Source organism: Mustela nivalis (assembly GCF_964662115.1).
Source record: "Mustela nivalis genome assembly, chromosome: 18".
Taxonomy (NCBI): Eukaryota; Metazoa; Chordata; class Mammalia; order Carnivora; family Mustelidae; genus Mustela; species Mustela nivalis.
In genome coordinates this window covers 45,934,683-45,948,067 of record NC_139037.1, presented here as the reverse complement: position 1 = coordinate 45,948,067, position 13,385 = coordinate 45,934,683, and the positions used below count along the sequence as shown (strand labels likewise).

General features: G+C 48.0%; 1 protein-coding gene across 7 annotated transcripts in view; it reads right to left on the bottom strand.

Annotated features, from left to right (window-relative positions):
* HNRNPUL1 (heterogeneous nuclear ribonucleoprotein U like 1) overlaps positions 1-13,385 on the bottom strand; it is a 37,624-nt gene that overhangs the window by 15,568 nt on the left and 8,671 nt on the right. For all 7 annotated transcript variants that reach the window (XM_082709328.1, XM_082709326.1, XM_082709324.1 and 4 more), the window contains 7 exons: positions 11,945-12,018; positions 10,394-10,533; positions 8,470-8,569; positions 6,654-6,766; positions 1,441-1,707; positions 312-434; positions 78-206 (listed from right to left, as the gene is read on the bottom strand). In XM_082709328.1, the coding sequence (XP_082565454.1) occupies positions 78-206; positions 312-434; positions 1,441-1,707; positions 6,654-6,766; positions 8,470-8,569; positions 10,394-10,533; positions 11,945-12,018 (946 nt within the window). The remainder of the gene's footprint in view (positions 1-77; positions 207-311; positions 435-1,440; positions 1,708-6,653; positions 6,767-8,469; positions 8,570-10,393; positions 10,534-11,944; positions 12,019-13,385) is intronic.

Below are 13,385 nucleotides of genomic sequence, written 5' to 3'. Positions count from 1 at the left end.
TGGGGAAAAAAATAAAAGTACCAGGCACCCAACAGGCCCCTTTCCTTTCCTGGGGCAGGACAGTCACCAGCAAGTACCTGATCTAGGATATAGTTGCGTTTCTTGCGGGCGGCGATCTGGATGAGGCGGTTGAGGCACTGGGTGGCCTGCTGGATGAGGACATCCCAGCGGCCGGCATAGTTTCGCTGCCGGCGTAGGCCCATCACCTGTGGGCAGAGGGTGGTGAAGGGGTGGGTGGTCCTGGCTGCAGGGCAGCACTGGAACGGGGGGTAGGAAGGGGTATATATGTAGTGACCAGGGGCCATCCTTACCCGCATTTTATCCATGATGGCATTGGTACCCAGAATGTTGTACTTCTTGGAGGGGTTGGAAGCTGCATGTTTGATGGCCCACGTGGTCTTACCGGCAGCAGGCAGGCCCACCATCATCAAAATCTATAAGAATGGGACAAAGAGGGACACTGAAGTAGTAGCAGTAGGTGGCATGGAGGCCTGGCACCACCCTCACTCACTGGTAACCTCAAGGGTAACCCAACCTCACGGCTGCCTCCAGAAAACAGCAGCAGTAACTGCGTCTGCACAGTGCTGTTGTTGAGATACAAAGACATGAGGGCTGTCAGAGTCTTAACAGATGGCCTTGCATGGGGTGAGCACAAAATCAAGTGCTGTTCTTGTGAATATTTACACTTTGGTTCAGGCAGGATTAAGTGGCTTCTGACAGGGAAAACCCCGGACAGGGTCACGCACTGAGAATGGTGCACATAGCGGCCAGGAGAAGTGGTATAACCCTCCTGGAGGCCGAGAAGGGGGCAGACTATACGCATGAGGACAAACACGATATTTTAGTACATTCAGAATCTGGCAAACACTAGATACAACCTAAATACCTACACCAAGAGGGGAGCAGTTCGTTTGTCAGGCCATTAAAAATGGGTTTAAAAATAGGGTTTCATGTAGTTGGCTAAAGCTCACAAAATAATGTTGAATGAAAAGGGCAGATATCAAAATGCTTATACTTTATCATCTCAAATTATAAGTTTGTGTGTATAAAACAGGCACCCAGCACAGCAAAAAAGATAGACAGCCTAAGCTCAAAAACTTTACTGGTGAACTTACTTGCAGATAGTGGAATTATGAGAAATTAACTTTCGTGTTCAGTTTTTTAGGAATAAGCATAAAAATCACTTTTGTATCTGAAAAACCATCATTTTGAGAGCAAAGCTCCCTGGTAGAGCTTCTGCAGCCAAATCACCCCCAAGATCTCTTGTCATTTTTGTTCATCAGACGGTCTTGCCCTCCCTTGGGGTCCCCCACCCAACCCCAAGGTTACTCCCTTCCCGAGTTATGCTCTCACCACCTGGCTGCAGTGTCTCCCCTCTGCCTTGGCACCAACGTGGCTCTGGAGAGGTAGCCTCCATTGCGGTCTTCCAGGCCCACTCACCTCACACTCTGCCTTGCTCTTTGGTCCAACGGTGCCCCGGGTCCGCTCACTCAGGGGAAGGTGCTGGATAAAGGTAAAGCCTGGGAGGACGGAACAGTAGGGCTCTGCCCGCTGCCCGAAGTTGAACTCCACCGCACAATTCTTCACCAGGACATGAGGATAGAGGGCCTGACCGCCCAAGGCTTCCTTCTGGATCCGGAAGGCAATGCCCATCCACTTCCCATTCTTGGTGAAAGAGAGTTCCACATCATTTCCACATTCAAAGTCCTAGGAGAAAGAGCCAAAGGAAGATAACTGCCAATGCTTAGCTTCAGACACTAGGAAGAGCAAAGCTAGGAGGAAGCAGATGTGGGGAGTGGAAATACAGCCGCCTTCCCACATTTAAGTGTCCCCCCCCACCACCCGCCAGCAGATACAGGAGATGGCGCCAGGGAACAGCTGAGAAGGTGCAGCCAAAGCCCTTCTTGTCCCCAAATCCCAAAGCTGGGGGATGTGACACGTGTCATTTTAGGAAGCTCCAAGTCTTGTGCCTAAGACAAATGTTGACAGAAAAGGCGATTCTGTCTGTCCTCAAGCCTAGCAAGAGTAGTCTGCAAAGAGAACAGATGGAAGGAAAGCCACAGCAGGGCTTCTCGAGTGAAGCCCAGCTCTACAAATGCTTTCATTCGTTTAACACGTGTTCAGCAGCTCCTGCTCTTCCTGGGGCATAGATCTGTCAGTGATCCAGGCCTGTTGGAGCACGGGGCCTGGTGAGGCATCAGACAAGGACACTATCCTAATTTAGTAAGAGTACCTACCCAGGAGCAAGATTCTCTGAGGAGGGGACCTGCAAGCCAAGTCCTGAACAATACATGGATACAAGCCAGGTCTTCAGGGGGAGGAGAGAGTCCTACAGAGCAGTGTTGTTTGTGTACAAATCCGATGGGGAGAGAACAAAGGGTCAGTCTGGCTGAAGCACACAAGATGAGGAAGAAGGAACTTCAGGTGCAGCGGGAGAGCCAGGCGTGCTTGTCCATTCAAACCCTATTCAAACCCCATTCCTATGGACCAGCTGGAGCTCAGTGGTTAAGACCGTCTGGGAAGGCAGACTGCTTCAACTCTGCTATTTACTAACCGTGTGACCTTGAAGTTCATCTAGTTTCCTTATCACACAAGGGGGGCCATGACAAGACTATGCTGCAAACCGGACTAAGTGGGTTAATGGGAATGATGAGTCCGAGATGCCAAGCACCGTGGGGAGACATGGTCACTGTCCTGTGTTGTGAGGGGCTCTCTGTCACCTGGGGAGTTTGGACTCCATGCTGATGGCAGAGCAGAGCCCCTGACTTGTTTCAAACAGGGGAAGGGCTTGGTCAAAGCCACTTCAGGAAGATCATTCTGGGTGCAAAGCAAAGGTTTACATTTAAGGGAGACTCAAAATGTGGGATCAGATGGCAGCCTGAAGCAAAGCACAAGGTGAGGTTCCTGATAAAAGTACAAAACCTGGTATTCTTTTCCTCTGGAGTGGGGAGAGCACCTTGGAACCTGTCCTTTAAGAAGTGACGAGAATCCCTTTCTCTAAGTAGCTTCCTCACCAGTGTCCTCAGCACTCACAGGACAAAGCTCAATATGGTCGTTATCTGTTCATCTCTAAATGCCCGCAGAGGTCAAGATCATGCAGGGCAGATACCCAAACATCTGGCAAAGGGACTCCTGCCCAATCCCTGCTCATGTGAACAAGAGTGGCCGAGGTCACCTTTACTCTCTCACATGGAGATGAGCATCCCGGGGGTCAGTCTTCCTTACGACCACCGGCCTCACTCGGGGAGCTTACTATATTGTACAGAAACCAGCACCCTCAACTGACAAATCCACCACCCATGGGGTCATCTGTCCAAGAGGCAAGGGTGGTCCTGTCAGTCCTGCTAAAGCACCCTGGTGCCGGTCCAGGGTCTCGAATCCCAAATTCATCATGCCCGGTGTTATCCTCAGTTTTCTGTAAGGCTCCAAGCACAATATTCCTTATGGTCTACTGAAATGGGTTCTATGGTTCTCGCTGCCTGACAGCCATTGTATCCTCTTCTGTGAATGTTGAGAACTTGGGATCTAACACAAACGGGCTCCCCCTGGCTTCCCTTGGGCTCCTAGTCTTCACATCTCCTCCAATCCATCACCCCAAGCCTTCTAAAAAGTTATGGCACCCTTTGAAAAAAGGAAACTGTGCATGGGATCTTAAAAACAGAAGGAATGGGGTTCCTGGCTGAATGATCTAGTTGCAGCAGGAGTCCAGGCCTGTAGTTATGCCCTAGCACACGCTCACAGAGCCTCATGCTCCAATGGGTTAGAATCCAGGGGATGCTGCCATACACTGAGGATGTGTTAAGGTGCCACAGCCTCTCTGGAGCACGGTCTTGGTGGCAGCAACGGAAACTTTAAAATGCACCTCTGATGGTGCCTGGGTGGCTCAGTCGTTAAGCGGCTGCCTTCAATTCAGGTCATGATCCCAGGGTCCTGAGATCGAGTCCCACATCAGGCTCCCCGCTCTGCGGGAAGCCCCACTTTCCTTCTCCCACTCCCCCTGCTTGTGTTCCCTCTCTTGCTTTGTCTCTGTCAAATAAATAAATAAAATCTTAAAAAAACAAAACAAACAAACAAAAAAAACCCCCACCTCAGACCTAGAAATTGCACTTTCAGGAATAAACACTACAGGTAGATTCTCACAAGAATGCAGAGATGGATGTGGTGCCAATCACTTAGCCCAGCACTGCCAACTGTGCTCCACTGGGGAAGTGGGAGACCCAGGAGATCCAAGTGTGGAAACACAAAAATAACCCCAAGATACGGTGGTACATGGGGACAGGACAAGCCATCACTGCAGCATCGACTACCCCAGCAGACCGCTTCCTGAGCCATCGACAGATCGGCTAAATGAACAGCCAGGTAAACTGATGCCTGCATCAGAGTACGAGGCAGCCACCAGATGAAAAGGGGAGACACTAAGCAAATGTCCACTAACAGAGAACTGAACATATGAACACGGCAGGTGCACATGACTGCAGACTATGTGCAAGAACCAAAAGTCTAGGCAATGACAGCAAAAATCTCTAAGATAAATAATTAAACAAAAACCAACATGAAACAACACGGGTGCTGTTGCTACCTCTTCTGTAAAAGAAGGGAGATGATAATCATCTTTCTTGTATTTGGATGAAGAAATCCCGAGGACCAGGGATTCCTGTGTGCTGGGAGCATATGTGACCACAAGTGGAGGGGGAAGGCCTACAGGAGACTTTGCTGCGCATCTTCTGAGATTATCTCTCTTGATATCTTTGGAAACCAGATGAATTCCTTAACTATTCAGAAATGTTTTTAACTGAGCTAAATCTACATTATTTGTGTGAAGAAGAAAAGACAGCCAAGATTAACTGTTAAATGGGAAATTAAAATATAAAGTTTAGAGCAGTTCGTAGAGCATAAATGTGATGAATTTTTGGTTAAGAAAACATTTTATTTTTTAAGATTTTATTTATTTGGCAGAGAGGCAGGCAGAGAGAGAGGAAGCAGGCTCCCTGCTGAGCAGAGAGCCCGATGCGGGACTCGATCCCAGGACCCTGGGATCATGACCTGAGCTGAAGGCAGAGGCTTTAACCCACTGAGCCACCCAGGCGCCCCAAGAAAACATGTTTCTTATTAAAAAGATAAGAAGGTCATGAAAGACCAGAGAAGGCTGGGAAACTTATTTCACACTAAAGAGCCCTGACAAGAGGGCGCCTGGGTGGCTCAGTGGGTTAAAGCCTCTGCCTTCGGCTCAGGTCATGATCCCAGGGTCCTGGGATCAAGCCCCGTATCAAGCTCTCTGCTCAGCGGAAGCCTGCTTCCTCCTCTCTCTGCCTCTCTGCCTCCTTGTGATCTCTGTCTGTTAAAAAATAAATAAAATCTTTAAAAAAAAAAAAAAAAGAGCCCTGACAAGAGAATGCAATCCATAACCCTGGACCATAACAAAATTGCTCTAAAGGATACTGCTGGGACAACTGACAAAATTTAAATGTGACTGTGGAGGAGATAATAGTATTATATCAATGTTAAATTCGATAACTGTGCTGTGGTTAAGACTGCAGTTTTATTCTTACAAAATGCAGGCTAAAGGACTAAAAACCAAAAACATGACATAGGCACCCTACTCTCCAGTGGACCAGATACCAATCAGATACAGACACCTCTATGTTTGAGAAATGATAAAAGCAAATTGGTGAATGTTAGAATCTGGGCAAGACTGAGGTTTCTTAAGGATTTTGAGTTTGAAATCATCTTCCTGTGAGAATGAAAGGGAAAAAAAGAGTCCATGGGTACAAACAAGGGTGGGGGAGGAGAACAAGACCAAGAGGAAGCACCCGGGTAGCCACCTCACCTGAGGTCTCATGGCACACCTGACAACATCTAGAGCTCCTAACCGTAACAGCGTTAAGTAGTATTTACTGAGCACTTACTCTGCTCCAGGAATTATTAGAAGTGTTCTTATGGACTGGCTTAATGGCCCAACACCCAACTCAGCAGACTCTCATAGAGAACATGCTGAAATACAGGGGTGGAGGGTGCGGGAGGGGGGCTGCCCAGTGCTGTGAGTGGACAAGCAGGAGCTGGGTCCAGGGAGTCTGGCCCCAGAGCCACAGCCATTGTGTCAAGTATCAGTCATTGTTCTCAGGGACTGAAGTTGGACCACAGACAGCCATCCTTTATCTTGTTCTGTTCAGCATCCACCCCTGCCCTTCTAGAAGACACTGCACTGTAGGAAGCCTGGCTCAAGAAGTGTGATGTGAAGGAAGGGAGATGTTTTGGGAAGAGAAGTGCCACAGTGGGGCGAGAGCCAACAGCATTGCCTTAAAGAGAGCAGAAAGGCTATTCCAAGCAAGGAGGAAAGAAATTCCTGGGTGTGTTTAGAAAATATCCCTCTGGTATCTAAGACTGGAGAAAGGCTGCACACACCTGACAATCCCAAACCTTTCCAAGGTGCCATGTGATAGCTTCGCACAAAAGACCAAAAAGGGTAGAATGGCAGAATCTTGCCCAAAATGAGAGCCAACATTTCCATCTGATAAAGAGACAAAGAGCTGTGACAAAAGCTGCTGGACACAGGGCAGATAAGGGACAGAGGTTTTCTGAGAAAGAAGCCTGCAGGTCCAGCTGATAGGACAAACGTCTGGTTCCGCCAACTCCCACAGGCTGCTGGCACTCACTGCAAAGCAGCCAATCACGTCATTCTCTGCAAACTTGTCTCCGTAGTTCTCAAACCGGCTATTGGTGGACTTCTTCCCAGTGCCTCCATAGCCATAGGAGAAAGGCTCTTCACCTGATGGAAGAAACAGGCAAAAGCCAGTTAAACCTGCCATGGTCCCAACAGCCTTTATGGCTGCCACAAACTTTTGAAGAAAAAATTAGCTTCTTTACTCATTTTACTAATTAGATGCTTTTGGGTGGATGGGTGGGTGGGAAAGTGAGGAAGGTCCTGCTGAAAGGAAGCCCCTCAGGAGGCTTGGGAGGTTTAGGTGTGAAGTTGGGAATGGGAGCTGACCTGAACCACTGCACAAACAGAAGGAGAACCTGGAAAGAGAGGGAGGAAGGGAGAGAAACTAGGACAAAGGCGGGATGCATGCAAGGGCACAACCTTCCTCATGACACTCAACATTTAGCCGAGTCTACCAATGACATCATTTTTGGTGCCAGTGGGTTCTGGACAGAAATCAGGCAAGGGCCTGGGTTCTGCTTCTGGAGACCGTGAGGTTTACATGCTAGGGAAGGCACCGGATTTCTGTGGGAAGGCACCCCACAGAACTGGGGACTGAAGCAATGGGAGGAGGAGTGAGATCCCGAGGGCCCTGTGTGACACCAGGTGTGTATGGAGAGCCTTGACCAGAAAGGCAGGCTCTAACAGGCATGAATTCCAGACCCAGTGCTTCTACACACTAGCTACATCTCACTGCTCTGGGCTTTGAACCTTTACCGGTATCAACTACCCACCACTTACATCCAAAAACTGAGACAGGGAGGACTCGAGAAGACATGGGCACCTGAATTAAAAAGTGTGAATATGTACCCCAATGAAACTGCACACTCCTGACTTAGCATTTCTACTTTTAAGGATCAGTCAGTCTTAAGTGAACAGTCAGATCATTACACACAAGGATAGCTTAAGAGTTTAACTGCAAAAGTTGCAATCAACTTACATGATCCACAAAACATTTACAAGCAAGTGACACTACTATAAAATGGAAAATTATGCAGTGGTCAAACAGCTCTACTTACAAAAATATGCTCAGCATCTATCAAGTAGGAAAAAGAAACCAAGCTACAAGACAGTACACATAGTGTAACACAGTCTGAGATATACAAAGAACAAAAGAACTATCCAGAAGACTGTAGATAAAAATGTTAACGCTGCTTATCTCACAGGTTTGGGAGGATTTTCATTCCCTCCTCTCCAGATGGCATGAACTGTTACAAAGAGTACACATTATTTTCATAATCAGAATTTTATATGACCAAAGCAAAAGGTCTCAGCATGGGTCATCGAAATCGGTCATTTGGGCCGAGGTGTCACTTCAGGCCTGCTGAACTTCATTCAAAACCCCTCAGTTGGCAGCCCCTGCCTCTCTCTGCCAACCAGCCCTCTGCTCCTGGCTTCCCCTTCTACTCTGGGTCTGGACAGAAAACCCCAGACACAAATGTACAGGGCTTGAAGAACTTATTTTCAGCATGGTTTGAGGACAGAAGACAACTGATTTTTTAAAGAAGGGGGTCAACTTCTAAAGAGAACTGTGGACCCTTCCCTAAAAGATGAAGAAGCAATTTTTCATAGAAAAGTTAAGAAGACTGCGGTCCTTCCAGCTGACTGTGGTCCGTACAGTCTTGTACACCTGAAGACAGACAGGTGCACCACCCTGGGCTAGCTGTGCTCCGAGTCCCATGCTGGAAAGAGAAGCTTAGGAAGCTTGAGAATCCAGGGACAGAGGCAGCTGTTCTAGTACCCAGACTGCTAGGCTGCCCTCCCCTTACCCAGCTGCGTGCTGCAGGAGTCCAGGGACCAGCCGATTCGGACAACGTGTGGGTCGGGCTCTGTAGAAGGAAGGTGCTTCACGGAGATTTCCTCATTGATCTGGGGACAAAGAATAAGAGGGCTCAGAACTGATGCTTGGAGGCTCGTGGATTATAAGGCAATACAAGAGGACAGCACGAAGGCATTAAAAAATCAGCAGTGGCTCTTGCTGGTGGGGAAAAGGTGTTGAGGCCGCTCGGAAGGGCCTGTGGAAGGGCTCAGGAAAGTACATGGCCACAGAGACAGGCACTTTAAAATACAGGTTTTTTTTAAAAATAAGTATTTAATTATTTGATAGAGAAAGACAGAGAACACAAACAAGGGGAGCAGCAGGCAGAGGGAGAGGGAGAAGCAGACTCCCCATTAAGTGAGGAGCCCAACTCGAGGCTCAATCCCAGGACACTTAACATGCTGCAGGGGAAATGGAGACTCTCATATTTTGTGTAAAAGGATAAACTGGCACCATGTCTTTGGAGAGCAATTTAGCAACCTCTGTCAAAACTGCAAAAGTTGTGCTCTGTAACCCAGCAATTTAACTTCTAGTTTACTCTACAGATGCACCCATAGGTACACATGTGACCACACGACATACGCACAAGGATATTCAGTGTGACAGTGTTTGTATTAAAAACAGCTCTCCCCACCCACCCATCAGTAAGGCGCTGCCAAAACCAAAAATAAACAAGGCATGCCATGTTATGGCACGTCCGCACCACGGAAAAGATGAAGCAGCAGGACAGTGAAGCACGGCTGTGGCGCAGGGACAGGACTTGTCAATCGAGACACAGTACTAAGTACAGGGAGCAGAGAGAATGAACCACACCTTCTGACTTACCTTACAACTTAGACTGCCTAACAACCATACACAGCTATATTAGTTGGAGGCTTCTCTAAAGTTAACTTATTCTGTGGACTTCTGGATGCACATTTTCTACATTTTCTGTGTCTCAATCAGGGTAGATATTACAAATGATGTGGTAAGAAAGCACTCTGGAAGTTTAACTGAGTATTTCTCTCTGACAGGCACACAAAACGATGCGTGAATCACAACAGACTTAATCAAATATGATAACCCTCGGTCAGCTCGCCCCTCTAAGAAATGGGGAGACCAGTGCCTATTTCATGATGTATGGCGGGGATAAATGGAGATGTCCATGTAAAGAGCCTGGCACTGTATCTAGTTGTTCTGCAAATACTAACGGTTCTGCAAATACTAACGGTCATAAACAAGTTTAAGGAAAAAAAACATGTTTGGATTTATAAGGGACATGCAAGAAACTGTTAACATGTGTTATTTCTGGAGAGAATAGGGACTATGAGGGTTTGAGTCTAACTTCTTTTTTTAAGCCTACGCTCTTTTGTGCTGTCTGAATTTTCGTTGAACATGAGAATGTGTTGTTTCCCTAAACATAACCTGACATGAATTGTGGGGAGACGATGGTAGAGGATGGCCTCTACCTGGTGGCAGGACGCTCTTTGTCCAGCTCTCCTTCTGGCCTCACTTTAACTGGCACGGTCCACTTCCCTTCTTTCTAGCTCATTTTTCTTCCAAACAACTCCTTTTCCCAGTTCTAACAAACATGTTATCCCTAGTGAGGTTGGCTGTATAATACCTGGGTCAAATCCCACTGAAGGAAAAAAAATATATCCCACCAAGGAAAAAATCAGCTTGATGAGGCAATGTATGGCTAGCTTGCTCTCCCGATATGGCGCTTGGCAATGGCATGGTTCTCTAGAGTCCAACACGCTTCTCTTGCTTGAAAATACATAGTCTAAGCTCAATCTCTTTCGCAATCGTGGCTCTGAGCAAAGTAGCTGATGAAAGGCTCATCCCAAAAGATGGACCTGCTTTTTGTTCCTAACCCCTCAGTTGCTCCTACTCACCTTCATCTCGAAGCATACACGGCCCCTTCTGACTCCGTAGCTGGCACGGGCTCCTGACCACAGGTAGGCAAAGCCCTCAATTGTGAGAGGGTAGCCACTACTCCGATCTCGGGCCACCTTGAAGTGGAGATCGCAGTTATCTGTGGAGGAAAAAGTGGGGAGTTTAGCTGATATTTTAAAGATCCAAGAGAAGGACAGGCACAGACAAAGGTCAGTCCTCTAAGAGTGTTAACCAAGAATACACAGGCAGACACATCATGAGGGCAGGTTCATGAGAAACCAGCCACACTGACTAGCCATTCTTCCATTTGGTAGCAAGGCTCTGGACTATTGCAAGCTGGCCCACATTGGACCAATGCAGCCACCACGCACAGGAACTGAGTTCTCCACCTGGCTGGGGTCCAAGGATGGCAGTCAGAGGAACCCCCAGAAATCATACACAAATGCACTTTACGGGAACATACATTTGACAGGGAAAGGACCGTATCTCATTATGTTCAAGGGACTTAGCATTTTACAAAAAGGCTAATCCCACACGCTATACAATTTTAACCATTTCCCTGAGCAAGACTCTGCTGCCAACAGCTGCACTAGCCTCTGAACCGGACCCACGCTTGCCTCCCAGGCACCACTGTCCAGGTGTACCGCAGGCTTCCATTCAACTGCTGGAGCTCCGACTCTTCCCATTCTTCAAGGAGCCCGTCAGGCCTCCAAGAAAGCCTTTCCTGACTACCCCATCTTTTCTATAAAGTCTGAGAGTTGTGATCTGTACATTTGGCATGTGATCGGCCACTGATTCACTGACCACTGCCACCCTATACTTTAAAAAGTTTAGCTTTACTCTGGGTATACGGGCTTTGAGATCCTGTGACAGAAGGGACTGTGTACGAGGTGTCTCTCTCTTCCGAAGTTTGCAGCCTCTACAAGTGTGAGCTAGGTAAAGAAACACGTGAGTTGCCATTAAGGTTCTGCTCTGTTGAAAAGTACTGTGTTCAGACCTAATCTGGCTTCATTTAAAGTCAGATTCCCGGGTTCTACCACTGAGATCTTGTCTGAGGAGGGGCAGGGCCTTTTATCAGTGCCACCCCAAGGGTTCAGATGTACTGTCAAGGGGAAGCCACTTATCCAGTGGAAAGAAACTGGAGGACGGAGAGTAGGGCGGGCCAGGCTAATGCCTCAGAGGACAAGGTGGCATTAGTTTCACCAGGAACGTGAGCAGTAGATGGAAACTGGGGACTGGTCGTCAAAGAGTTAAGTTTCCCCAGCTGCACTCAGGTTCCCTTCTTTATTAGGTGACAACTCCCTGGGAGTTTGGGGTTTTCCAAACTGCCCTCGTACCCATTCTGAGGAGTGTTACTGAAAGTTCTCTGAGGTATTAGGGCAGGATTATACCTTCCTGAAGGGAAGGTGAGACCTGCCCAGAATCCCAGGTAGAGCTGGGAGATCTTCGGCCCCCAAACCAGCACCCTCACTCCAGAGCCCGGTTTCTCACATCCCAGTTTCCCAATACTGACTGCAAAGCAGAATCAGATAGGCACCCCAAGGACTTACATGTGTCGATGGCAACAAGGGTGTCATCAAAGTCATCTTCATCCTCTTCGGCTGGAGGTTGCGGAGAGCGGCCCCTGTCGGGTAAAGGCATTAAGTCTCATGAGAATGGATGGATGAGCACAGAGGAAGGGAAATGAAAGTTCTGTTGGAATTTACAAGTGGCCTCCAGATGGCTTCCTGGATTTCAGTTTCTTCCCACAGAGATTAGTTAGCAAAAGCACTAAGCCACCCTACACCCTTGCCACAAGAGCAATGACGACTCCTTGAGTGGGCATGGGGACTAGAGAGGGCGCCCTCTGCTCAAAAGGGCCAGCAGAAGCATTTAGCTAGCTTGTTCAATGGCTCTCCTCTTACACAGATTCTGAGCCACACCCTGTGCCAGCTGAGACGTGCCGCCATACTGGCCTCAGTTACCAACTGGAGGACATAGTAGTCCAGAAGGGACTGGACCATAAAGGGGACTATGCAAGGGCTCAGATCAGCCCCAGTCATCACAATCTGTCTACATCTTCCTAAGACTCTGCATCCGCAAGTGTTTGAAATGACCCATTTTTTTCAGTCTCTTTCTGTCAAGTGTCCTGAATTATGAATAAGACTCCTCTCCTACCAAAACACCAAAATGGACTAATGTTTAAAATACCACTTTTGGGATGCCTGGGTGGCTCAGTGGGTTAAGCCGCTGCCTTCGGCTCAGGTCATGATCTCAGGGTCCTGGGATCGAGTCCCGCATTGGGCTCTCTGCTGAGCAGAGAGCCTGCTTCCCTCTCTCTCTCTCTGCCTGCCTCTCCATCTACTTGTGATTTCTCTCTGTCAAATAAATAAATAAAATCTTTAAAAAATAAAAAATAAAATAAAATACCACTTTTAAGAATAAAAAGAGACTAGAAGGATGGGGCCCAATGCCCAGGGTCCTGCCTGGGACACTGGACCCTTGTCCACCATGTGCCCAGATCAAGTACCCAAGGCTTATCTGGGAGGCTTCCCTCTGGTGAGTGCCCTTCCAGCCCTGCCAGTCTAGGGCAAGCACAGAGCCCTGGACAAAGAAGGACTGCATCACAGATTAAGTTTCATCCTAAAAAGCTTTCCCTGCCAGCCTCAAATCAGAGCAAGTATTCCTTCTTTGCTCTCCACAGGCAGGCAGTCTAGACCTCTGCACTGCAGGAGGCACTAGGAGAAGCTCTTAAGAGGTACTTCCAAATCCTTCCTTTAGTCACAGCCAAGAGACCCAGGCCCTGTCTCAGAGTCACAAGCCAGAGAGGATGGACTCCAACAAGTAGGAAATAAAATGTGTCAGACAACCGTCTAGACGAGTAGAGAAGAAATGGTCATTCCTAGTTTCTGTGATCAGAAAACTCTTCATGCAGAAGTCAAAGGAGGGGAGGGGAGGACTGGGGCTAAGCAGAGGGGTGGAGAGGGCTTGTCAGGAAAGGAAAATGACCAG